We start from the raw sequence: 27,955 nt of genomic DNA on the forward strand, positions 1-27,955 counted from the left end.
ACAATGGCCAGGGCTGGGTGAAACCAGGAGCTGGGAGCTTCTTTTGTGTCTCCCATGTGGGTTGTACGACCCAGGTACTTTGGCCATCTTTCACTGCTTTCCCCAGGTGCAATAGCAGAGAGCTGCATTGGAAATGAAGCAGCCAGAATGGAAGCTGAATCCTCTATGCCACAATGTTGGCCCCTAAATAATTTTTTTTTTAAATCAGCTTTTCCTTCCTTATAGTTTTTTTTTTTTTTTTTTTTTTTTTTTTTTTTTTTTTTTTGACAGGCAGAGTGGACAGTGAGAGAGAGAGACAGAGAGAGAAAGGTCTTCCTTTGCCGTTGGATCACCCTCCAATGGCCGCCCGGCGCACCGCGCTGATCCGATGGCAGGAGCCAGGATCCAGGTGCTTTTCCTGGTCTCCCATGGGGTGCAGGGCCCAAGCACCTGGGCCATCCTCCACTGCACTCCCTGGCCATAGCAGAGAGCTGGCCTGGAAGAGGGGCAACCGGGACAGAATCCGGCGCCCCAACCGGGACTAGAACCTGGTGTGCCGGCGCCGCAAGGTGGAGGATTAGCCTATTGAGCCACGGCGCCGGCTCTCCTTCCTTATAGTTTTAACCAGCAAATCAAGACATAGGATTAAAATATTTTTACTAGTTAAAATCTAATGTAAAAACTTCAGGCTAATGCATTTGCATATCAAATTGATAACAAATGATATTAGGCAGCACTGTATGTTCTGTTTAAGGACCTCAAATGTTAAGATCATCCTACAAAGCAGCTTTTGAACATCAGAGGTTTTTGAAAAGACTCTATCTTGAATGATCACTTAAGCTTCTAACAACCGTGATTATCAGAAAATGAATTCTTCTTATCTAAAGGAAAACCTGTCTGTGTACAACTTAACCCCTCTTTCATTTGTTCTAGTTTCAGTAAACAAAATCCAGTAACATCCACCACAGAAAACCCTCTCCCCATGCTGAAGGAAACTGTCGTCCCCAACTTTCTCCGCTAAGAAAATAATTACAGCGATTTCCTTCAACTTTTCCCATAGTCTCCCCTTCTCTGCGTGTATTCAAGGGCCAGGCCAATGGACTTGCTGTCCATACAGAGAGCAGGGACCTTCTATAAAACCAGGCACTGCCAATTATTGTTGTTGAGGATGTCAAAAAGAACAAGAGAAAAAGCGCAGAAACTTGACTCCCATTCATTCATTACCCTGGGAAGTCCATAGTTTATGGGCCGCTTAACTCCTACCCACCTCAAAACTCTCCTCAACTTTTCTCTCTGCTTCAAAGGCTCACAGCACCTCTGCCACTTCCCTTTTCTTGCTAAGAAAGAGGAAAAGTCTGTCTAGCTCTACCTCTAATAAAACAATAAAACTGCAAAATGTTGGCACTGGAAGTGACTTCAGAACTTATCAGAACAACCCTCTTCTTTTTGCATAAGGAGACAGAGAACCTAAATTGTTAAAGAACTTTCTCAAAGTCACACATGGCTAACCAAAGACTGGCTTCCAGGCCTCTTGACTAACTCCAGGTCTCTTACAAACTTTCCTACTGGTTAATCAGTTAGCAGAGAACTATATACAATAAGACAGCTTAAAACAGATTTGACTTCACATTTACACAATCACAAACTGTTTAACCTAAACTCATTACTTCAAAAATCATTACTCTCTCTCTCTCTCAAACACACACACATACACACACACTAATTTAAGAAATTCCTCAAGATATTAAAAATATTTTAAGAATAATTAACTGTAGTTTTAAAAGGATATGGAATACCAACAGATGATAATAAAGCAAATTTAAAGCTACTTGAAAAGTTTACAATTTTGCATTGAAAATAAAGTAATAATTTTCCTTCATTTTTATTTTTTTTAAAAATGATTTTAATGCACAAGTAAAAATTGTGTATATTTATGGAGTATTAAGGACCTGTTTGCTACATATATACATCGCGTAATGTCCAATTCAGGTGAGTACATTCATCTTTTCAAGAATTCAACATTTCTTTATGGTGAAGATATCTAAAATCCTACCTTCTAGTTTCTTTATAGAGAAATATGCAATACATTAACATTGTACAAAGTCACCCTACTGTGCAATAGAATCCCAGAGTGGTTCCAGCACTGTGGTACAGTGGGTTAAGCTGCCACCTGCAATGCCCGGATCCCACATGGATTTTGGTTCAAGTTCTTCCTGGCTGTTCTACTTTTTGATTCAGCTCCCTGTTAATGCACCTAGGGTGCCTCAAGTACTTGGGCCCTTTCACCCATACAGGAGATCCTGATGGAGTTCCCTTCTCCTGGCCTTGGACTAGCTCATCTCCAGTCTTGCAAGTAATTTAGAGAGTGAATCAACAGATGGAAGCATCTCTCCCTTTTCTCTCTCTCTCTCTCTGCCTCTCAAGTAAATAAATAATTAAAAAAAAAATCCGATAACTTCTTACTCTTATCTAGCTACAATTTAGCATAATTCTTAAGGGTGAACTAATTTTAATAATTCCATCATACAAAGTCATTATGAACAGAATGAAAGTGTCATCTTTTTGGAAATATGAAAAAATTAAAAACATCTCATAGGAAGATAAAAGTACTTTTAAATGTGTATATATATTTTAATACATTAATATTTGTTATTTCATTTTTTAAACAACAACAATTATGCAAACTAGTAACAGCTCCTAATTTTTTATATTGAAGGAATTTTGGAAAGTAGAGGGAATTAAACAATTTGCCAAGAAGCTGAGTTTATATTAAAAAAAACACTGTTTTCACCTAGATTATATCTTTTTTGGTGGAGAAGTGGAATAATATAAAGTCTAAGAAATGTATTAAATATATGTTTATATAACACTAAATGATGTAGCTAAGCAATTCTCATGTCTTCTGAATCCAAAACAGCATAGTTCTCTAACAACATTTCCAGATATAAAAATATCCAATAATTGACAAATAGCCTTTAAAGAATCTATTTACAAATTTGAGAGAATTTAATCTCTTCCCATCACAGAGGTGCATACCCACACACTGACACAGCCACTTGGCCGAAAAGACTTTCATCCTTTTCTTTTTTTTTTTTTTTTAATTTATTTGACAGATGGAGTTAGTGAGAGACAGAGAGAAAGGACTTCCTTCCATTGGTTCACCCCCACAAATGGCTGCCACAGCTGGCGCTGCGCCGATCCAAAGCCAGAAACCAGGTGCTTCCTTCTGGTCTCCCACGCGGGTGCAGGGCCCAAGCACTTGGGCCATCCTCCACTGTCCCCCCACTCCCGGGCCACAGCAGAGAGCTGGATTGGAAGAGGAGCAACTGGGACTAGAACCCGGTGCCCATATGGGATGCTGGCACCGCAGGCGGAGGATTAACCAAGTGAGCCACGGCACCAGCCCTTTTCTTCCTTTTTAAAATGAGACAGGAAAGGGCTCCAGATGATTTATCTGTTTTGAACTCGTCTACACTGTGAGTGTACACTGCTCATACAATAATTGTTAGGTAACAATGAGAAGCTAAAAGCTGAAGGAAAGCAGAAGCAGGAGAAAGAAGACAGGAAAACGATGGAGCAGAAAGAAGGAGAGCATTTAGGAAGAAGGAACAATTCCTCACATTTCTCTACCTACTGTCTGATTCAGGACACCTGAGTCAGAAAGCTGATAAATGTTTGAAAACAAACAAACAAACAAACAAAAAACAGGAGCTGAAGAAAAGACTTTCTTGATCTGAATGAATTAAATTAGCCATATATTTAAGAAGTCATCAGATTAGGTCAAATAAATACAGTGCCTTGCTGATTTTGATAACTACTTAGTCCAAAGATAATGGGCCTAATAGTAGCATGAACAACTTAGTGAAAGTAAAGAAGCAGTTAACAGCAAAGGGCAGTGAACCATGACTTGTTGCCAATTGTGATGTCTCTAGTGGTCTTTAAAAATGGGATTTATTTCCATTTGGCCAGACCAGTTTAAATATAGTCTGGCTTGGCAAAGGGATAGGGAAGCTGAATCTTAAAATACTTTCTACACTATGATTTTTAGAGTAGACATTTAGTGGCAAAGCAAGATAACTGGTACTGTCCCAATTTTTTCCCTTCATATATATATACACACACACACACACACAAATGGATTTACTAAAGAAAATGTAATTACTAAAGAAAAATGTCCTCAAAAGTATCTTTCAGATAATATATTCTTAAATTGATGATTTATATACAGAGATCCTTCAATATATTCAGGAGATACTAGAAAATTCCAAGAAAGTAAAATGTTTGCATATATAATCACAATATTATGATTAAAATTTTGGAATTTACACATTGCTATCTCAATTTCTGAAGCACAACAACAAATATGTTCAAGTTCATCCTTACAAGTTAAATAAAGTATTGAGATTTTTCAACATTAGCACTATACCATACATTTTTGTGTGGGAAGAAACGAAAATGACAGTAGAAGATTTTATAGTTAGGTAAATTTATCTATGTTAGCACTAATTCTGTTGGTACACAAGGAGTAGCAGATTTCTTGAATAGAACACAATGAAATAATCTGGATTATGAAATAGTGCTAATACATAGATATTAGTTTTTATGACTAGTAGCTAAATTGCAATAAATCCTTAAATTGATGTGATTATTTTTCATTCTCATCTATAGTGACTATTGAATAGCAGGGCTCAAGTAATAAATCAGACTTACTAGAATTATAAATGCCATATTCTGGAAGAACATGAATGCAGTAAAGTAGTAAGTTATAAGACTTTGTGGAAGAAACACATTTTTATTAAAATAGGGGAACACTCAAGTTTCAAGTAGTGAAGCTATCTACATTTCAGCTGACAAAACGCAGTCACTGGTGTGCTAAAGATATCCTATGCATACTTACACATGAATGATAATATCCCTAACAATTAAAAACTCTTAGGATATTTTAATACTAGGCATGATTTCTTTTGGGGGAAATGATTGAGTTTAAGATAAAAGCCTGTCATTATGTCTTTCAACTTGTCAGACTTAAAAATTGTGTGATTAGGGGTGCATTTTCAGAATATATTTAATGGATACATAAAATACTATGAACTTTTAGCCTCCAATTAAATAACATTATTCTAAAAAAACAGTGGTACTAGTGACAATTTTGGTTGTCAGGGTTAAAGTAGAGGGCAGCGAGGAGACGCAGAACTACTGGCACCAAGTGGACAGCAGCTAGGGTGCTGATAAATATCTGTGAGTGTGCAAGACAGCCACTTACCCGAATAACAAAGAATTACCTGGCCCAAAATATCAGTAGTGCCAGGACTTAGAAATGCTGTTCTAGGTTATCTGCTCAATTTAAAGCTTATCCAATAATAACATATTTATTCCTTCCTCATTCCTAATGTATATTCCAAGTACCTTGCACAAGGCATTACATATTGTAGGTACTCAGAAAAGACCTAGATTGTTCCTTTCCCTCCTCCACAAATTATAGTCCATTACCAAAGTGTATCGCTTTTATTTTTCCTTTTTTAAGGATGTGTTTTATTTATTTTGAAAGGGTTATGGAGAGAGAGAGAAATCTTTCCGCCACTGGTTCACTCCCCAGATGGCCCTGACAGTGCCCATGTGAGATGCTGCTCTCACAGGAGGTGGCTTTCCCTGCTATACCACAATGCCCGCCCCATTGCTTTTATTTCTGTTTCCTCATTCCATTCACCCTCTTCTCTACTGTCACCACTCTGGCCCAAGCTATCCAACAGGGATCATCTGAACAAGTATCTTACTTTTTTTTTTTTTTTTAACAATCCAATCTCCTAAAGTAGACACAATGATTAAACAAAACCAAATCAAACAAAACACCACATCAAAACAAACTAGTCTGATTATAGATTTTTTTATTAAAATCCCTCAACATAGTCCAATGCTCTTAAAATAGAGTGCTAAATCTGTCACGTGGCCTTATTATGTAATAATTCAGTGTCCTCTCACTCTCTCTCTCCTCCCTCATCTCCCTGACCTAGCCCCAGAAGTCTTTTTGACCTTGAATGTATCATGCTCCATCTGATGCCCAGTTGTTTTATGCCTGACCCTAGAATCTTCCTCTTCACTTAATTCCCCTCATCTTTTCAATCTCAACTTTAAGCAAAACTTCAAGAAGCTAACTCTAAATTTGACATTAAATTATATCAAGATGATGTATACTATCATAGCAACCTTTTCACCTAGAGCACTTTAGCTTAAAATCATACATTTGTGTGATTACTTCATAAATTTCTGTTGCCTAAGTTGTATGATCCTGAAAGCAAGTATTGAAATGTTTTCTTGGCTTTTATTTCTCTAAAACTTATCAGGGTGAGGCTATTACTCACACAGTAAATATTTGCTGAGATGTTGAACAAATGACAATCATGTTGCTATGGCCCACGTGAAAGCATTTAGGAGTCCACTGTTCATATGCTGCTGATCCTGTAAACGTCTCACTAAGCTATAATAAGCTCTGTGAAGATGTGGTCCATGGCTCCATTAAGACAAGCTTAAGTGTGTGGTCTTGTTTTGTACCTAGGAAGTGCTCAAGAATGTTGACTTGAAAACTTAGGATGCCTGTCTTTAGATGGCATATTTCCTGGAGGATCTGTAGGGAAGGTACATGATGGTATAATGATGATACTACTCAGTAACTGACAGTTAAAATACTTTGGATCAAGATTCAAAAGTAATCAGGTCTGGATCTTGCATAAATTGTTTAAATGTTCTCCACCTCAGTTAAATAATAAAGAGCCATCAGTGTTAGCTGGATGTTAGATCATACTTTAGAAACCCTCACAGCAACTTTGTAAGGAATAATTCAATATTCTAATTTTGAAAAAGGAGGAAAATGAAGATTCAGTAATTATTTTTTAAGGTCACACATCACCTAAGAAAAGAAAAGGTATTGGAATTCATGTCTTTCCAGTTCTGAAAATCTTTGCTGCTTTTACTACATTGCATGACTTACTTGTTTAAAAGTAAAAGACTTAAACCTATTTAACATACAATAGTTCTTCAAAAAGTTTGTGAAAAATGGAATTAAAAGATAAGTTGATTTTTTTGAAAAATATTTTAAAATTTATGTACAGGAGAGGGGTCTTCAAAAAGTCCAAACACATAAATATGTTATATGAAAAAGTATGGATTTCAGAAATTTTTGCACCAAATAAATTCACCTTTTAATTCCATTTCCCATGAGCTTTTTGAAGGATTTCACAATGTTTCAATGTGAACTATTTTAGGATTAATTTCATGTTTTTTTTGTTTTTTTTTTTTTTTTTTTGACAGGCAGAATTAGAAAGTGAGAGAGAGAGAGACAGAGAGAAGGGTCTTCCTTTTTCCATTGGTTCACCCCCTAAGAGGCTGCTACAGCCGGCGTGTTGCGGCCAGTGTGCTGCACTGATCCAAAGCCAGGAGCCAGGTGCTTCTACTGGTCTATCATGCGGGTGCAGGGTCCAAGCACTTGGGCCATCCTCCATTGCACTCCCAGGCCACAGCAGAGACCTGGACTGGAAGAGGAGCGACCAGGACAGAATCCGGCGCCCCAACTGGGGCTAGAACCCGGGGTGCCGGTGCCGCAGGCAGTGGATTAGTCTAGTGAGCCGCAGCGCCGGCCAATTCCATGTTTTTAAAGATTTATTTACTTAGAGAGAGAGAGAGAAAGAGAGAAGGAGACAGAGAGAGAGAGAGAGAGAATCTTCCATTCACTGGTTCATTCCCCAAATAGCTGCAATGGCTGAAGCTGGTGCAGGCCAAAGCCAAGAGACTGGAAGCCCGTATGGGTCTCCCACATGGATGTAAGGGCCCAAAGACTTGGTTATCTTCTACTGCTTTTCCCAGGCCATCAGCAGAGACCTGGATCAGAAGTGGAACAGCTGGGACACAAACCAGTGGGTATATGGCAGCTTAACCAGCTACGCAGTAACATTGGCTCAGGATCAATTCTTTTCCATTAAAAGTTACATAATCTCATAAAATTAATCCAAGTCTTAAAACTAGCTAATACTGTTGGCAAGAAACCTAACATTTATTTATTATTTTTAATTTGAAAAAGAGAGAGACAGGGATCTCCCATCTGCTAGTTCACTTGCCAAATGCCCACAACAGCTAGGTGTGAGCCATCCCAAAGCTCATGTAATGATTTCACTCCTGGTCTCCTATGTGGGTTGCAACGATCTTGGCATTGAGCCATCAAATGATGCTTCCCAGGTTATATATACATTGGCAGGAAGCAGGAATCAGGAGCAGATCTAGGACTTGAACCCAGGCACCATCAACATGGGAAGAAGTCATCACAAAGAAGGTCTTAACTGTAACACCAAACCCGTCCCAGAAATCTAACATTTTAAAATGAACTAGCTATTGGCCGGCGCTGCGGCTCACTAGGCTCATCTTCCGCCTTGTGGCGCCGGCACACCGGGTTCTAGTCCCGGTCGGGGCGCCGGATTCTGTCCCGGTTGTCCCTCTTCCAGGCCAGATCTCTGCTATGGCCAGGGAGTGCAGTGGAGGATGGCCCAAGTCCTTGGGCCCTGCACCCCATCGGAGACCAGGATAAGTACCTGGCTCCTGCCATCGGATCAGCGCGTTGCGCCGGCCGCAGCACGCCGGCCGCGGTGGCCACTGGAGGGTGAACCAACGGCAAAAGGAAGACCTTTCTCTCTGTCTCTCTCTCTCACTGTCCACTCTGCCTGTCAAAAAAAAAAAAAAAAAAAAAAAAAAGAACTAGCTATTAATGACTGAGCACACAGATAACTCCCTTCTCCAGATTTTATTCTCTGGCTGAGTAATTCACATTTTACAGATCCACACAAATAAATCATACATTTCCATACTGATTCCCTTATTTCAGAATGTTAGTTGCTAAAGGTGGTTGTTCAGTTCATCTATGTCACTGGGCCATGTGAAAACCTGTCACTGTTAATGCAGATGGATAAATCACAGTACGACCCATGATGTGCTATTTACTGATGTGCTGTGGTGTCATTATTGGCCACCGAATCATCTTATGTATCAATCATTTCTTGTACCTGACTGCCCTACTTATTTTGTCAGTGTTTACCCGGCACCTACAATGGAGAGTGTTTCAAACACTCTGTAGGAAGGCCATATAGTAAAAGCTTTTTCTTCTGAACAGTATTTAAGATTTCTATCAGTTTACTTGAAGGAATTGAAAGCAACCTAAATCCTTTATGAATAAATGAAAGAAATTGAAGAGAATGTCATATTTTCAGCAATCTTTAGGATTAAAATGATTATTTCTTTAAGCTATAAGAACACACAAAGTTTTTTATTAATCCTGGAAAAAAATGGCAACGAATCGTAGGCCAAAATGTCACTGCATCTCAATCAAATCAAACAGCATAAAAAATCCAGCAGGCATGAAGCTCAACATGCTATTTATGCCACTGGATCAGAACCATTAGAACAAGAAGCCATTCTCACAAATCTGCCTCCTGTTAAATTCTGCAGTAGGACTTCATTAAACCTCTTGGCTGACAGCAGTTTGCTTTCAGCCAGCTCACAAAGAGCTCAGCTGGCAATACTGATTCTTCACAAGTTTCTAACATATATTGTATTTTTTAGAATTTCTTTTTACAATCACAAATCTCTTTTTCCCATTATCCTCTCTGGTCTTTAGTTGAATTTATTAAATCATGATTTTAACTACAAAACAAACAACAAGAAAACACACACAACACTACAAATGAGGCATTTTGAAGATTATCCATGACTTCAGCATCAAGAGTAGCAATACAGACAGGAGATGGTAAACACATATATTACATGTTTACACACATACACACACACAGACACTAACACTATATCCCCAATGCACTGTTTACTCTAGTGCCACTAGTACTATTTTCTGAGCCCCTGGGGATTACTGCTATTTGTCATTAAAAGAATAATTCCCCAAAGATTGACTCTACGATATCTTGTCAGAGTCTGGGAAAAGCATCACAAACGTATCAAGGTTGTTAAAGTCATCGTGAAGCTTTGGGGGTCTCATATTATGTGTTTCATCAGAATCTTGATGAACTCACAGTTCTTAACCTGGATCTTAGATTATAGTAAACCTAACTTGAACCTGCATAAAGGTCCCTCGACACTGTTAGTTTTGGCTTTGACTCAAACAGCCACGTTAATGGTCAGAAACAGTGCACTATTATACTGACAGTTTTTGTAAAGTCAACAATTTAAGAAAACTGTGCCACAAAATGATGTAAATGAAGTTTACCTTTAAAAAGAAAATTCAGAACTGAAGGACTCAGTTCTTTTTCTCTCTCATTACTTCTTTCATATCTAGATATAGCAGCTCCAAAAAGTCATATGATTCTCACACAAAGATTTCATATGCTGATAGAAAGTTAAAATAGTGAATCCTATTTATGGAAATGACAAATTTACAGAACAGGACTTTCTTCCCCCCCAGTTTCCTTTTTTCCCCAAAAAAAAAAAACCTTTTTATTTAATGAGTACAAATTTCATAAGTAGAACTTTAGGAATATAGTGATTCTTCCTACCATACCCATCCTCCCACCCCACCTCCTCTTTCCTCTCCCATTCCTAGTCCCATTCTCTATTAAGATTCATTTTCAATTAACTTTATACACAGAAGACTGACTCTACACTAAGTAGATTTCAACAACACACACAAAATGAGAACAAGTTTTTTTTTTTTTTTAAACTTTTATTTAATGCATATAATTTTCCAAAGTACGACTTATGGATTACAATGGCTTCCCCCCCATACCGTCCCTCCCACCCACAACCCTCCCCTTTCCCACTCCCTCTCCCCTTCCATTCACATCATGATTCATTTTCGATTATCTTAATATACAGAAGATCAGCTTAGTATACATTAAGTATGGATTTCAACAGTTTGCTCCCACACAGAAACATAAAGTGAAAAATAATAGATGATTTTTTTAAATGATGATGAAATCAGAGCAGACCAAGTTTTATAGGTAACTCTCATAATACAACTCACTGAGGACAGAAATTCTGCATGAGAAAAAAGTGCGCAGTGACTCCTGTTGTTAACTTAACAATTCACACTCTTATATATGATGTCAGTGATCACCCAAGGCTCTTGACAAGAGCTGCTATGGAAGCCTTTTGGATCCACAAACTCCATCAGTGTTTAGACAAGGCCATAAGCAAAGTGCAAGTTCTCTCCTCCCTTTGGACTTTACTGAATGACACCACCTGATCAAGTTCTTTGATTGCAAAGGCTAATCATGAGATTTCTCAGCCCCCATGTCCACGAGAGTTGATTCCCATAATAAATCTTTTCTGATTTTTCTATATATTTCCCATTGGTTCTCTGGAGGGTCTCAGCTAAAATGGATACCTCTGAGACTGCAGGGAGCAAGGAGTCTAAGAAGGCCAAGTAAAGTGTGTCCCTGAGGAACGCATGGACAGGCAGAGTAGGCAGCACTGGGGAGTATGTGAATGGAGCATACCTAACTCATGCTGGGATGGGGAGTATGTGAAAGGCTTGTGAGAGGATGTGTATATCAAGCTGAGTCAAATGATTGAAGAAACTAGCAAGTAGAGAATAGGGCAGCTGGGTGTGCGGCATTTTAGAACAAACAGCTCACATATCAAAAAAGCTCAAAGCTAAGCTCCCTGGTGGTGCATGCATGAAAAAAAATATAAATTTGGCATTCTAGATGGAAGGGAGCAGCAAGAGCGGAGGCCGGCACCATTAAGTATTTTGGATCTTATCCCGGACAGATGAGACCCATGACAAAGTTTTATGAAAGAAATGAATACAAAGGATCTTCAAACCATTCACAGAAAATGAGTGTCATGAAAAAAAAAAAAAAAAACCACTCCCGGATTTTCAAAAGTTTTTCGCACCGAAATAAACTTATTTTGAAGTCCATTTTTCTTACAAAGGCTTTGAGTAGCCCCGTATCACTAGATTTGTTGTTTAGGTGCATGGGTCTTCTGTATGAATCACAGATTCTCTGAGATAAGATGGAGGCAAGGGAACGGGGTCAAAGTAAGCAGCTGCACTGAGAGATGAGAAAGTCCTGAATTAGAGCGATGGAAAGATGGCAGGAGAGTTGAGAGCTATTTAAAAGGCAAAATAAGTAGAACTTTGGGTTGACTGAATATGAGCAAGGTATGGGAAAAACGGGAGAGAAAAGGATGACCCCTACCCGAAGCTGTGTCTCCTCAGTGTGTCTCTGCAGCTTGCCATTGTCAACAATTATAACAGAGAACACGAGAGGACTCCACTTCTCATCCCTGTCCTGATTATCCCCACCACATCACTATTATGTCCAGTAAATTAATACTTACAGTCTGGGTTAGCAGAAACTTAAAAAGCTTAGGCAAATCTCTTGACAGGTTGTTTCTCGCTTTTCTGAAATTGTAATTACTCTTCAAATCCTAGTTTATTGGGACAGTAACTCAGGGTCAATCATAAAACATAGTGCCCTAGATACTCAGGAAAGCTTCCTGTTTGAAGCATGTTGTTCACTAACAGCTAGGAGAGAGGCTCTAGGAAGCATCCCATTAGTAGCAATTAAGTCAGCCAAAAGACAGCACAGGGCCTTCTATTCTGCCTTTGTGTCTCCCTTGTTTCATGTCAATCACACGCTTTAAAGCTCAGTCTTGCAGAAGCTGTCACCGGCTAATCAGTCCTAATGAGAAAGTGCTATGTTTCTTCATTGTATACTTGCCATAAATGCTTATGGGAAGCATCATATGAAATAACAATGGAGCAGAATACAATGCACATCCATTTGATGTTTTATTTCATTGTTGCTATTGTAGGACCATAATACATTTAAAGAGCTAGCAACAAAGTTGCTAGCATATTTTATAGATTAAAAAAGTAAGATGGGTGATAACATTTGCAGCAGGGAGGAATTTCACAGAAATCTCATTCGTCTAACAATGAAACATCACCTGGCTTAGCACCAGCCTCTTCTTTTCACAGAGCTTGCAGAAAGGGCAAAAAAGCAACTGGTTTTGGGGGCTTCAAAGCATAACTTGGTCTTCTGAGAAGCTTAGGGAGGAGTGCAGTAGGGTGTGAACAGAGATCTAAATGTAAAGCTTCCCATGTTTGGCCCAGCATGCGGGTCTCAAGGGAATCTGGAGGAATGACGTCTTTTAGTTTCTTTTGTAACAGAGAAACAAAACTGGGATTAGAGTTTCTGAATGGTTCAACTCCACGAGATAAGAGTTGATTGCTTGGCAAGCAACTGGTGTATGGGAAGTCCATTCACAGTTTGGTTTGCTGTGACTGATGGGCCCCAGTGACAGGAATCCGATCATTGTTGATAGCGTCACAGATTTACTTTGGAAATCGAATTGCAATAGTAATAAGAGCTGTTTTATCTGGGAAGATGTGCAGAGTGGAAAGATTAACAATTCCCTCTAGGAGGCCGGCGTTGTGGCATGTCAAGCAAAACCTCTGCCTGAGATGCTGGCAATCCATATGGGCTCTAGTTTGTGTCCCAGCTGTTTCACTTCTGATCAAGCTCCCTGCTAATGACCTGGGAAAGCAACAGAAGATGGCCAATGTACTTGGGCCCTGTCACCCAAGTGGGAGACCTGGATAAAGCTCCTGGCTCCTGGCTTTGGTTTGGCCCAGCTGCGACCATTGTGGTCATCTGGAGAATGAACCAGCAGATGGAAGATCTCTCTCTCATCCTCTCCTTGTCTCTTTGTAACTCTTACTTTCAAATAAATAAATAAATATTAAAAAAAAATTTCCCCTAGCATGCCCTGTTTAAGCAATGAGCAGGTGAAGCAAAGAATAGTAAGAAATCATGGAAGCTAAGAACAAACTAGAAATGGGAGAAACTCAATGTTTAAGCTAAATTATATATAAATATATTTCTCATTGATCTTTGCTATGTGAACATGCTGGTCAGACAGGGAATTATTTAGAAGGCCATTAGCAGGATTGTCATTGTAAATCAATACCTTATACATGTCACAGGGTTTGTTATCAATGAAAATATAATGCATATTATTGTTCTTTAAGTATTTTAAAGTGGTATCTACCATGCTTTTCTTCTTTTTTTCATTTTTTTAAAATTTATATAAGGTGAACCAATTTCATGTATTTCATATATACAGATTTAGGAGCATAGAGATACTTCCCATCCTACCCTCCCTTAAGCCTATCATCAACCAAAGAATAATAATAATTAAAAAAAGCTCTCACCTTTAAAATTAAACCTGAATTTATTAAAAAATAAACATAAATGAAATAAGTTAACTATCATCTGATTCCAAGATGAACCTCAAGGCCCAACCGACAAGTATCTAATAAAGACCTAAAGGGTTTAGATTAACAGAGTAAAGTAATATAAAACAAACCTGTGACCATACCTTCAAGGGGAAGCATAAATTTTAACAGCTTCAAGGATACGCACCTTAAAAACCTGGCAGGCTGCCCCTATGCATCTAGTTTTTTTCTGGTTAGAGTTTTACGTTTTATAGGTATGTCACAACCTATAAAATGGTTATAAATACCACAGTATATATCTTTTCCCTTAAAAGATGAGGCGACATGCAATATGAAATACTGGTTCTGAAAACAATTCATTCTACCAAGACAGAGCCAGTAATCCCAATACTTGTCAAATTGAGACATTAAAGTTGAAGTACAACAATATAATAAATCAAAATTGACGTGACATGTCTTTAAAAAGATGCTGGATTTTGTGTGTATTTGAAGTACACAAAGAGAATCTTTGGGATGTGTAAATGCGATACATATGGTGGGGAAACTGAACTGCAGGCAAACGTGAAGTGTAAATCTTACAGCACCTGATGGTTTAGGTGCATAGGTGAAAAACCTTTGATTAATTCGGAGAAGGACGGCATAATGGGCTAAGGTTAAGTGAGTTTTCTCTTTTACTGGGAGTTAAGCAGAAACATTTTCCCCTGTTATAATTACTCTAAAGAGCATTATTTTACCAGGTTTTATTGGTCATGTAATAAACATTAATTATTCTTCAATAGACCAAATTACTGCAGTCTCACAGTTGTCTCAGTTTGACAATTAGCTTGAAAGCCACAACAAAATTAATTTGCAAGATAAAGGATGTGTATAATCTTACTGACTAAATCCTTCATGGAGCCCAGGCAGAATACACTTTTAGCCTGAAATTTCCTAATATCATCAAATTTTAATACAACTCCCCTCTTTTCCAAGTAAAATAAAATCCATTATTATTAAATAATTGATATTTTGAATGAGCTCAAAACTATGATTTGTTTTGGGTATCTTGTGCCCACAGAGAAGTAATTCAACTGCTATAGTACCAGATATAGATGTGAAATAGCTTTTACAGGGGCAATGGCTTGCTGTTTTTGTTTTTTTGTTTGTTTGTTTGTTTGTTTGTTTAAAAGGTTTATTTACTTGAAAGGCAGATTGACAGAGGAGGTAGAAATGGAGAGAAAGAGATCTTCTATCCTCTTGTTCACCATCCAAATGGCTGCAACATCCAGGACTGGACCAGGCAGCATTAGGAGCCCAGAACTTCATCTGGGCCTCAGATGTGGGTGGCAGGGACCCACTCTGCTGTCTTCCCAGGCAAATTAGCAGGAAGCTGAATCAGAAGTAGAGCAGCTAAGACTCAAGCTGGTGCTTCCATACGGGATGTCGGCCTCCGCAGGCTGTGGTTTAACCCACGGCCACAACATTGGCCCTGAACTCATATTTCACATTTCGGTTTTGAAGTGGGTAACAGAAGTTTCAAAATGACCAGGACAGATATTTGCAGATATTTGTTCAGTGATACTCTTACTCGTCTCATTATGAATTGCAAGGGAATACTCCTGTTTTATAGAAGAAGTCAATCAGAGTGCTGAGAATCTGAAAAATTGGAAAACTCATGCTCAGAGGTAATGAAATCAGCACAGAGGTAAAAAATCCTCTGCTGAGTGGTTTTTCTGTAGCAAAGATGTTCCACTGCTCAGAAAATGTCATCTTTTGGAATCAGTCCTATTCCCATATGGTCATAATTTTCATTAATTTATCTATTTATTTTACAAAGCTTCAACACATTCTGCACTAGCTTTCATGGCAAGGGCAAGAGCCCAATGTTTTGGAAAGATGTTTTTCAAAGAAAATGTAATTTTTATAGTTGAAATCATTTATAATAATTAATTTCATAATAAATTATCATGACTATGAATTCTTCAAATTTCTCATTTAAAAAAGAAGAGCTGCTTTCCTAGAATTGCCAGTGTTATTAAAACTACACAACAAAGCTATTAATAATAACACTTGTATGACTATAGTGCTCTTCACTTACAAAGCATTTACTGCCTTACAGTATTCTGTACAAATATAATTTAATGCAATATATAATTTGTTAAATTATATATAAAATTATTAATATATACTTTAATTATATTAACGCAAATATAATTTGTACAAATATAATTTAATTCTTATAAAAATACTGAAAGGTTAGCATCACTATACCATTTTAAGCATATGGTTCCGGAAGTTTAAAGAGCCTCGTCTACATCACACAGTGGTAATCCACAAAAACAGATCAACTAAATTCACTGTGACTCTGATTTTCATGCTCTTAGCCAAACCACACCTTGCAACATACTTCTTCCACCTCTGTTAAACCCTGAAGTGTAATGAAAAATTTTTAAAGTCCTTTATTGTTTCTATCAGTTCATCAAGTAACTCCTTATGCCTGGGATTTGCAGGCTTGCTTGCTTAAAAACAAAAATGAAGATAAATTTCTGTGCCCCAAACCAGGTTTCCTACATCAGACTCTACAGAGGTCAGGCGTGATAATCTGTTTGTTTAACGAGTAACTTCAGGTAAGTTTAGGAAACCTCTCCAGGTTTTACTCCACTCCCTTAGTACTTATGTTTACTACATTTGATAGTATATATTTAAGGTGCACAGATAATATAATGAGTTACACATAGACAGTGAAAGAGTTAGTACTCTGCTCCCTTTCAAATGTAAACCACAAGAGTGCTGCAATCATAAATGGGAATCTTCAAACTTAATCCAGCTGAGCTTACTACTGACAACCAGCATCAAAGTCACCAGACCCTACTTGTTTCTCCCCCAGGATTTCCTTGTGTCCTTCTACCACCACTCAAGTAAGAGCTTGGCATGCCTACTCATATTTCAAATTTAAGTATTTATTAGATAAAGTGCTCAATAGCTGTCTAGTACCGTGTTAAGTCCTGTGAAGAATACACAAGTAGAAACACCATGGAAACCCCTAGTGCTAAGAAAGAAATATTCAGGATACACATAGAGGTATGTGTTTTACACATATTATTACAGATTATGTGATTTCAGGACATGGAAAAAGGAGCTAATTTGCAAAACAGCATTTTTTCAAGATGTTGGAATTAATTATATCTGTTCCAGGAGTGAATATCAAATACTCTCCCTTATGTAAGATGATTTCCCATAGCTTCTACCTGCAGCATAAGATTTTGTCGCCTTCACATTGATTGACCAAATTCAATACTCATTGTATGAGGAGTGAGGAAGAGAAAAACCCTTTTTAAGCTAACATTGACTCCAACAGTGTCTTTTAAAATGAACCATGCATAAAACACAGAAATCAAAAACAATTACACTGCCGAATATCTTAATGTAATTGTTTCCTGCTACCAAATGGAGTAATTTCTGATTAGTTTCCTTTTTAGTGCCTAATATTTTTCTATATTCAATCCCAAAGGAAGAAAACGGACCTAACTTCTCAGGTTTCCTTTGAATAGTTTTCTTTTTAGTTATCATTTGCAATTGGGAAATGTTACTTTCTTTAAGATACTGTATTTAATTACTACAATATGTAAAAGATATGTGTATTTTTTGTGAATAAAATATACTCTTAAATATATATAGATCTTTCATAAATTTATAGAAAACTCAATGTAGTTGGAATTAGAATGTCTAAATTCATCAACTAGTTTGTGCATTTGATCATTTGATTGCAATTTCCACTGAAATCTAGACTTAGAAAGCCAGAATTCCATATGGAAAACACAGCTGAAATTAGTTTGGAACTGAATTTAAAACTGCAGGAAGAAACTCTATTTTGATTTCTACGTCTGCCATATTCACAAGCAGAATGGCTCTTAGTTACAAAGCATCAGACTACCTGGGTAAAGACTTTAAAGCACAAAGTGAAACATATTTCACTGACTAATGTGATAGACAGTCAACCTCCCTGCCACAATTGCCGGCAGGTAGACACACCTTTTCACGTCTGTATTCATCCTGGCTACTTTCACTCCCCCTGGAGGGCTTTTGAAGTTGGATTTGACATCTCTTAAATTTATGCTTTCTGTAAATGTAAAGAGGTTTTCTTTTCTCACAGTTTTAGCCTTACGTGGAGTTCAAGTCTAACATAGATGAAAGAGAAGCAGTGGAGACTTTAGAAATTCAATGTTTGTTCTTGATCTTTTTTTTTCCTTTTGTTTTTATGAGGTTGAACTAAAAACCCCAAAGTGGGACATAATGGCTTTAGAGACAGGAAGGAAATATTCTTCATTCTTTTTTTCTACTATAAAAAGCCCACAAGGCTCTTTTGTAGAAAGCCTACAGTAGAAGCACTCCCTCAAAAGCCACCTTTTTTCTTCTTAATAGCCTCAGAAGAGACAGTATTCAGAAAAGTTGACAGCATCAAATGTTGCTAATGTTAGATCCAGAAACAAGCTAAGTGGTTTATGGCCAAAATCCCTGTTTACTAATATATACCTGTCGAAATCGGAAATTTTTTTTAAAAGGTCATTGCCTCCCAAATTCCACAATGAACAATTTTTCCCATAAAAAAAATTAGGAGAAAATACACAGATGAGACATGGTGAGAAGTAATCAGTATGACATCATGGAAAAGAATGAAAGAAAGATTATGAGAATGAAAAACATCTGGATTATGGATACAATGGATGTGACAAACCCATTTCTGCTATCACTTTAAGGCATGACTCTGACTTTCTGATAGCTCAGAGCCATAGAACATAGTACCCACTCTGGCTCGCGTAACATTGAAAAACAAATTTTTACCAAAACTAGCAAAGAAAAAATGCAATTTGCTCACTCAACAAGTATTTTCTGAGTGCCTCTTATGTCACAGGAACTGGGTGCATAGAAAAAGACTGCAAAGTCCTTACCGAATGGATGTGGAAGAGTCTTTCCTTGTTCATATTACAACATGGACAGGCCCTCGAAAATGATATGAAATAACTGGAAGATTTGTTTTCATAGCAATAGCTGCCATTTAGTTAAAGCATTCGAAGGGTACTATTTTTAAAGACTCAGAAATTAAAGGACATTCTCCTCCTCTATTTGATCAAGATAGAGTTCCCTATTATTCTGAAATTTTAGTTTCCTGAACAAACACCGAGTTCTCACAGGCAAAGCGATGTTTCCATTAAATATATCTGAAATATTTAGAACAATGGATAGAGTTTGCATTTCATGGAGATTAATCAATAATATTTCTTCAAACATCATATTTCATCTGATAAGTTTCTAAGTTCATACCTTGAACAGTCAGAGTAGCTGAAGCTTCAGCTTTTCCGACCATATTTTCTGCAACACAGGTATATGATCCCATGTCACCAGCCGTCACCTTCCGAATTTTCAAGGTATGATCATCTCGGATTTCATATCTAGCAGCAAACAAGAGAAAGCACAGGTAAATAATCTTGACTTGGAAAATTCTACTATTATGCATGCGATAAGTCTAGGCATCCAATCACATGTAAGAATCTCTTGGCATTCCTCTAAGTCAGCAGGCAGAAGAGCTTATTTTATATTTATTTGGGCTTATGTATTAAACTACTTTCTACAACTACATTTTTTTACTAAAGTTGGTGCTTGCATTTATTCGCTCAAGCTTCTACGCTCACATTAAATGAAAAGGTAGTGACGTCTGGGTTGAGTTTTTGGTGCAGTGCTTAAGATGCCACTTGGGATGCCCTTATCCCATACTGGAGTGCCTGGGTTCAAGTTCTGAGTCTGTTCTCCATTTGACTTCTTGATAATTGCACCCTAGAAAGCAGCAGTGATGGCTCAAGTATTTGGGTCCTGGCTATCCCTGTGAGAGTCCTAAATTGTGTTCTAGAGTCCTGGCTTTAGCTTGGACTAGCCCTGGCTGTTGTAGGCATTTGGGGAATGAAATGGGAGATATTTATCTTTCTGTCTCTCTGTATTTCAAGTAAACAATTTTTTAGAAGATAGTGACTGCTGACTATATTATTTTCATACCTCAGACTTTAAATATTTTATAAATGTTCACCTTTGAGAATTCGTTTACAATTATATTAAGTAAAGATTATGGTTATCTGCAGTTTGTAGATAAGCAAACTGAGGCACATGAAAGTAAGGCATTAGTCTTCAGGCAGTTAGTGGCAGAGATAAAATCTGAATCCAGGCAGCCTTATTCCAGAACACACAGCCTTGCACCATCTTCACTCTGTTTCCAGTTTCACTTCAATCCTCTTTTTCCTCTACAGGGTCTCCCTGCGTTGTATTATCTACTATAGTTTACGTATCTATCCACCACGCAAACATTTCAACCTCTATTTCATCTATATTCTAAATTCATATTCCCAATCAACTAATGAGGTATACTTCACATCCCATAGTACCTGATATTTAATATGTTAAATACAGTTTTCATTTTTCTGCTTAATATAACCAACTCCTCCTCTTAACAGAACTTACTCATCTTCCTTCATCTGTTCTCTGTATCAGCAAGTTATCCAGGTTGTCAAGGTAATGTCAGAAACATCTCCCCAAATACAGCCCCAACTCCATCTCATTTCCTATCTCAGCCAATTACCATCTCTTATTTGGACAATTACAATAAAAGTGTCCCTGGCATTAGCCCCTACCCACACATCCATAGTCCCTATCTCTACAACATAGTACCAATAACACCCACTAAGTTGTTTTCTCTAAAAGAGTAATTCCGTTCATACTAACCCTTATTGGTCCTTCAATATACATGAAATGTGACCCAAGATACTTTATTACACAGAGTCCCTATTTCCAACCTGATATTTCACAACTTCTCACTAAATACCCTATGTGCTAGCTATACTAAACTTTCCACTACTCAGGTTACATGACCTTCTTTCTTAGGTTTGTATCTATATTATTGTGATGTCTCTTTTTCTAGAACACTGTTAATTCTTGATTACCTAATTCATACATAGTTAGACACTGCTTATGTGTCATGTTCATTTGAGAATGCTGTCCTGATTTCTTTCTGTCTGGTCAGTCTACTTTTAAGGGACTAAAATGTTGACAATGCTATCCTGCAGCATACATTTATGTCTCTTTTCCCGAGCTCCTTGGGAGCAGAAACTATGTCTAGACCATGGCTATAATCCCAGTGTCACACAGGGGCTCAACACACATTTGCTGAATGAGAGCACATATAGAGAAGACAGCCTACTGACAATACCTGAAGGCTTTATTTTATTGCTTCATTCCCTAAGGATTCCTAATACCTGTATTTCTGCTCCTACCCAATTTAAGAACTTGACAGTATCAGGAAACTCTGACCTCTTCTACCATGCCCTGGTGACACTGTAGCTGGGGAAGACAAAGTAAGAACTTTAATTGGCTCATAGTTATGTCTTTAATATGATACCTTTCCTCAATTTCCTACCTACCTGATACAATAAGTTGGTATTAACTGTGATCTGGCTGAACCAAAGAGAAACGTATTTTAAGACTACCACATTTTAAAAGGGTTCTCTGTGCAGGCCTGGATCATGAATGTGTATTTCTTATAACAAACCTCAGACCAAATGTAGGAATCTCCTGATTCTAAGAATCTCTATTATCACTCCTGGCTCTTGATGAAGGCATTTATAGAAACTCCACAACCTACATTGGAGTCACATCTTGACAAACCCATTGGAAACTGGAAATACTATAAATTGAAATGCATTTAACAGTGCATGGTAGCTTAGCAGTTGATGCTTATGACTGAGGCTGATGATTACAAGGCTGACAGGGAACAGTGGCTCATTGCTGCAGCCCAGCATCTCAAGAGTCTTGCACCACAATTCTCTAGTCAGTTGAAAGACTAAAATTCAAATTTCAAGGATGGGCATTAATATGAGCAGTTAAGACACTTGCATTCCACATCAGAGTGTCTGGGTTCAACTTTTGCCTCCAGCTCGTGATTCCAACTTTCAGCTAATTCAGACTATTGGAGGTAGCAGTGGCAGTTCCAGCAATTGGGTTCCTGCCATGTGTATGGAGATTGGGGTAAGTTCTCAGCTATTGCTTCAGCTCTGGCCCAGCACCAGCCCTTGTAGATAGGAGCTTTTCTCTATCTGTATCTCTGCATCTCAAATAAATTTAAGTATGTAGAAAGTTCAAATTGCACAGTATCTACTGAATGAATATTGCTTTGGCTCTGATGTAAAGTAAAAAAAAAAAAAAAATTAAGTCCAAGATCATCTGTAAGGTAGACTATACTAATGGCATGTATGCATATGCATGTAAACATTGGTTTGATGAGAAACATATAAATTCAGAGTTGGTGAATGGCACCATTAAACCCTGACTGGTACCTGGATTTGGGCAGCTCTCCATCATCTTTTCTCCATCGTACTGTAGGCACAGGGTCACCTCGGGCCTCACATTTAAATTCTGCACTGTCATCCACTGTTACTGCTAAGTTACTAGGTCTCTTCACAAATGATGGTCTCTCTAGAAGGAGAAAGAGTCATCTCAAGATAAAGTAAAAGATGAACAAACCAAAGATAATAGTAAGACGTATGTTTTAAAGTAATCCTGCTGGATAGCACTGCACTTACCTAAAACAGTTAGCTCTGCTACTTCACTTTCGCGTTCTCCAACCATGTTGGTCCCAACACAGACATACTTGCCAGCATCGCTTTTACGGGTGTACGTGATCATGAGCTTTCCTCCTCGTATCTTAAAAAACATAAAATAAAATAAATTTGATGTCGATGCAATTAAAATTGCTTTAGTTATGCTTTTATGACAGAGGTCTTCATAAATGAAGTCTACTGTCTAAGTGTATGAACCAATGGATAACTATATGAAACAGTTGATGTCTACTACTCGCTACATTGATAGGTTGTAGGTTTATAATCAATGATTTCCAAACAAATAATACAAAGGAAGAAAAATATTTCTCTTATTTACATTACTTATAAGGTTTTTTATATTCTGAATAAATGGAAATTTGTGTTTCAAATCAGCCAAGTTCTTTCACATTGTTTGATGAAAGGAAAACCACAACAAATTGCATGAATAACTTGAATAGCAAATGGAAGAAAGAATCAAGAACTTCTTAAAACCATGTGACTATAATTAATATGCAAATGTGAATCAGCGATAAGTGATTTCAAGCCAGCACATTCTAGCAGTATAAGACGTGGAGCTAAACTGTTGTTAAGTTACTAGATTTGTCAGTTTCTTGAGAGGAATATTATTACCTACAAAAACAGTAAAATCTGCCATTTCTGAAAAAAAATAAAAACAGATATTATTGCTTTCCAAGTAATTTTGTGGGAGCTTAGGAGGCAGAGATTGAACAGATTCTAATAAGTCATCTGGAAAGTGACATTTGGGTACACTCTTGGACATGCAATTAATTGAGCAAAATTTATTATAATTATATGAAAATATCCACAGAAGAAGTAGACCTATAATAAATATGAATTAATATTAAGACATGGAAATTGGACTATCTCTTCTTAATTTAACATGCTTTTGACTGAGAATTGAGTTGTTACCTATAAATATCTACAGTATTTTGATTCTTAGAAAGTTCTTGTCAAGAATAACTTCCACGATGTGTACTCAAACAGGTTTTGACTTCACAGTGACTTTGTAAAGTGTACTGATTAAGCAGAGAAAGTGACAAAAAAAAAGGGGGGGGGAGGAATTATGAAGGAAGGAGGCAAACAGTACTTTTTTTCATGTTACAGTATGGAATTTCTAGAAGCTACTATTTTACATAGGTGGAGTCGCACTTTTAGAATAACCAAATTATGTCATAGTAGACACATTTCAGTGAAGCCTTTAAGTATTAGAATAAACAAAATGTTAACAAAGAAGCTTAATTTTTGTAGCTTTGGAAGTTGATTTTTTTTCAAGTTTTTAAAATTGGCAACCATAAAGTTCCAATGTAAATATTATCCAAGGATGTTTCTCAGCCTTGATCATTACTCTATCCCATATTATCTACAATGTTTGCATATAAAAGTCACTTCAATGATTTTTTTTTTATTTGACAGGGAGAGTTATAGGCAGTGAGAGACACACAATGATTTTTGTTGAATGAAAACTTCTATTGACAAAATCTAGTCTGTAACCCAGTTGGATGATTTTATAAGGTTTTGATTTTTTTTTTTTTTTTTTTGACAGGCAGAGTGGACAGTGAGAGACAGAGAGAAAGGTCTTCCTTTTTCCATTGGTTCACCCTCCAATGGCCGCTGCGGCCAGCACTGGCCAGCGCACCACGCTGATCCGCAGGCAGGAGCCAGGTGCTTCTCCTGGTCTCCCATGCGGGTGCAGGACCCAAGCACTTGGGCCATCCTCCTCTGCACTCCTGGGCCACAGCAGAGAGCTGGACAGGAAGAGGAGCAACCGGGACAAAATCCGGCGCCCCGACCGGGACTAGAACCCGGGGTGCCGGCACCGCAGGCAGAGGATTAGCCTAGTGAGCCATGACGCCGGCCGATTTTATAAGGTTTATAACAGCTACAAGATACATTGATAGGCTGGTGTCGCGGTTCACTAGGCTAATCCTCCACCTTCGGCGCCGGCACCCCAGGTTCTCGTGCAGGTTGGGGCGCCGGATTCTGTCCTGGTTACTCCTCTTCCAGTCCAGCTCTGCTGGGGCCCGGGAGTGCAGTGGAGGATGGCCCAAGTACTTAGGCCCTGTACCCGCATGGGAGACCAGGAGGAAGCACCTGGCTCCTGGCTTTGGATTGGCATAGTGCGCCCACCGTAGTGGCCATTTGGGTGGTGAACCAACGGAAGGAAGACCTTTCTATCTGTCTCACTCTCTCACTGTCTACTCTGCCTGTCAAAAAAAAAAAAAAAAAAAGATACATTGATAACAATTTTATTATTTTCACATATACCTAAGTTTTCCAAATAGAATATACAGAGATGAAAACAAATATCACCAAAAGAAACTTGCAAAAGTTCATTATTGCCAGTGATTTGTCAATCTTCTCTGATGTCTCTGTACACACACACACACATATATACATACACACTATATAATAGTAGCTATATGCATATACTTATATACAAACATATGTACATGCAGTTTTACAAAAGTAGAATGTGATGTATTCTCTTCTGTAACCTGCATTTTTAATTAAAGTGAGGATATTTTTACATCTCAGTTGTTGAAAACACTGCACAGAGACCCTCATCATCAATTTCAATGGTTACAGTTTTAGAATGTTTTACCCAACTATTTCCAAATTGATAGATATTTAGGATACTTCTCTCTTCCCTCTTATAAACAGCACTAAAATCAGCATTCTTTTATATAGAGTACTTCCAAAAGTTCATGGGAAATGGAATTATATGTGTAATTGGAGGAAAATAATTTCGATATCCATGCATAGTTTTTTTCATAAAACCCATTTTCTACAAAATGTTTGAAGATCCCTGTATATACAACTTGAGGCTACTGGCTCACAATGCTATTATAAATGTTTTGAAGTGATCTTTCTGTAAAAATATCATGCAAATGTTGATGTTTGGTGTAACCCTGCAGTAAGAACCTTGGGCAACAAGCATCTCAGAAGGCTAGGCTCTCCTGTGTCCATCTCTCCACCATGACCACCATCACAATATGTTTTCATTATACTTTTCAATATCACTTTTCTATCCCTGACCGTGGACTATGAGGTGGAGGAGCATAACAAATTCCCCTGCATAGACCTAACTCAAACAGTGCTTAGTAAATAAAATTTTTATAGGAGGGAAGTGATTGATCCAATGTCACACAGCAAGTAGGAACAGGGCTGAGATTTTAGGCAAGATGTGTCTTTGAATATAAGAGTCGTATAAATCACAATAAATACACAACCCACAACTCTGTTATCATAATTGCTGTTTAATAAACTTGAGTTCGTGATCCTCCCAAGATGATCCATTTTACCCTTTCACCATGTACTTGTTTTTAAACATTCACATAAACACTTTACAAAAATGTCGAGGAAATAAAATCATTATAACAAAGGTTAAAAAAAAAACCCTCCTATTTTAAAGATTTTATTTATTTATTTGAGAGGAAGAGTTATAGACAAAGAGGTCCTCCAACTGGCGGTTCACTCCCCCAATGGCTGCGATGGCTGGAACTGGGCCAATCTGAAGCCAGGAGCTACTTCTGGGTCTCCCACGTGGGGTGGGGGGCCCAAGCACTTGGGCCATCTTCTACTGCTTTCCCAGGCCATTAGCAGGAAGCTGGATAGGAAGTGTAGCTATTTTAATGGATGTTAAGTCATCTAAGAAGTAGCCATAGACACATGCTTCTATTTTGGTTCTGTACCTTTGGACACACATTAAGGCTCCTCCAACATCTCAGCACCTATCCTTAAATATCCTTGCACACTTAGGTGACTATTTCTGAAAAAAAATTACATAATGATAGATAAAAATTAAATCAAAATATAAAGAAACAAATGCTTTGAAGATTTATTATCTAGAGTCAGAAAGTCAACATGCTTATTCTATACCAAAATACGAAGCTTTAGGAGTAGTGCTAAATTATATTGAAATATGCAGACAATCAAAGTCAAGGAGAATACATGTACTTATCAACTGTACAGACTTACTTCTATAGCTTTGATGTCATATGGGACAAATTAATTTCTATAGATTTGAAATATATAGGGATGGAGAGTTTTAAACGAACTTGCTGATGCATCTGTGGGGCACTAATTAACATATAATGCAGTGCTATTATATATATATATATTTTGACAGGCAGAGTGGACAGTGAGAGAGAGAGACAGAGAGAAAGGTCTTCCTTTTTCCATTGGTTCACCCTCCAATGGCCACCGCGGCCGGCGCACTGCGGCCGGCGCACCGCGCTGATCCGATGGCAGGAGCCAGGTGCTTCTCCTGGTCTCCCATGGGGTGTAGAGCCCAAGTACTTGGGCCATCCTCCACTGCACTCCCTGGCCACAGCAGAGAGCTGGCCTGGAAGAGGGGCAACCGGGACAGAATCCGGCGCCCCGACCGGGACTAGAACCCGGCAGTGCTATTATATTTTTTAAATAATCTATACAGTTGAACAGGAGGGAACTGAACAAGAGTTATGAGGGGACTACTAGGAGATTCTAAGACATTGAAAAATTCCATTGTTGAGATAAATGGGGGGAAAACAACAGCTGAGGTGAACCAAAATTTGAAGAGAGTTATAAAGTCCTGAAGAGTTTATAGTACACACCCTATAAACTGTAGCCCCAACTATATATTACGCATGGCTCAGTTTTGGGTAAACTATAAAACTCAACCTGTCAGGAGAATTATGCTTTGGGAGCACATGTCAACGATTTTGGTATTGAATGTAAATCAAAATACTGTTTCTGTTTTTTATAAACTTGCTTTATACCATTGTTTATAACTACATCAAATGTATTATGTAAGTTGAAATATACTATGAAGTTTAAAAATATTTTCTTTATCATTGCAAGTAAACAATCACTAATAATTAAGGTACCACCTTGTCAAATTTTTCTCAGAAAATGTTTTTGATGAATCAAGTACTTAAGATGTTTTTGTACTATATCAAAATATGCCTAAAAGTATATATTTAGCAATGCTATTTATGCATATATAACTTCTACATTAATGTATACTCTAAAACTAATCAAAAATCTGAAAAATTATTTTAATGAGATAAATGCTTATTTTCTTATATCAAGAAACCTATTTTTAATTATATAAATGCCTTTT

General features: G+C 37.7%; 1 protein-coding gene across 7 annotated transcripts in view; it reads right to left on the reverse strand.

The window, feature by feature from the left end:
* The window catches only part of ROBO1 (roundabout guidance receptor 1), a 1,247,412-nt gene that overhangs the window by 113,541 nt on the left and 1,105,916 nt on the right, over nt 1–27,955 (reverse strand). For all 7 annotated transcript variants that reach the window (XM_089330676.1, XM_089330673.1, XM_089330675.1 and 4 more), the window contains 3 exons: nt 22,813–22,933; nt 22,567–22,705; nt 19,514–19,641 (listed from right to left, as the gene is read on the reverse strand). In XM_089330676.1, coding sequence (XP_089186802.1) covers nt 19,514–19,641; nt 22,567–22,705; nt 22,813–22,933 — 388 coding nt within the window. The remainder of the gene's footprint in view (nt 1–19,513; nt 19,642–22,566; nt 22,706–22,812; nt 22,934–27,955) is intronic.

The sequence above is a fragment of the Oryctolagus cuniculus genome, chromosome 4 (assembly GCF_051225735.1).
Source record: "Oryctolagus cuniculus isolate XC-2025 breed Fujian yellow rabbit chromosome 4, ASM5122573v1, whole genome shotgun sequence".
NCBI classification, from domain to species: Eukaryota; Metazoa; Chordata; class Mammalia; order Lagomorpha; family Leporidae; genus Oryctolagus; species Oryctolagus cuniculus.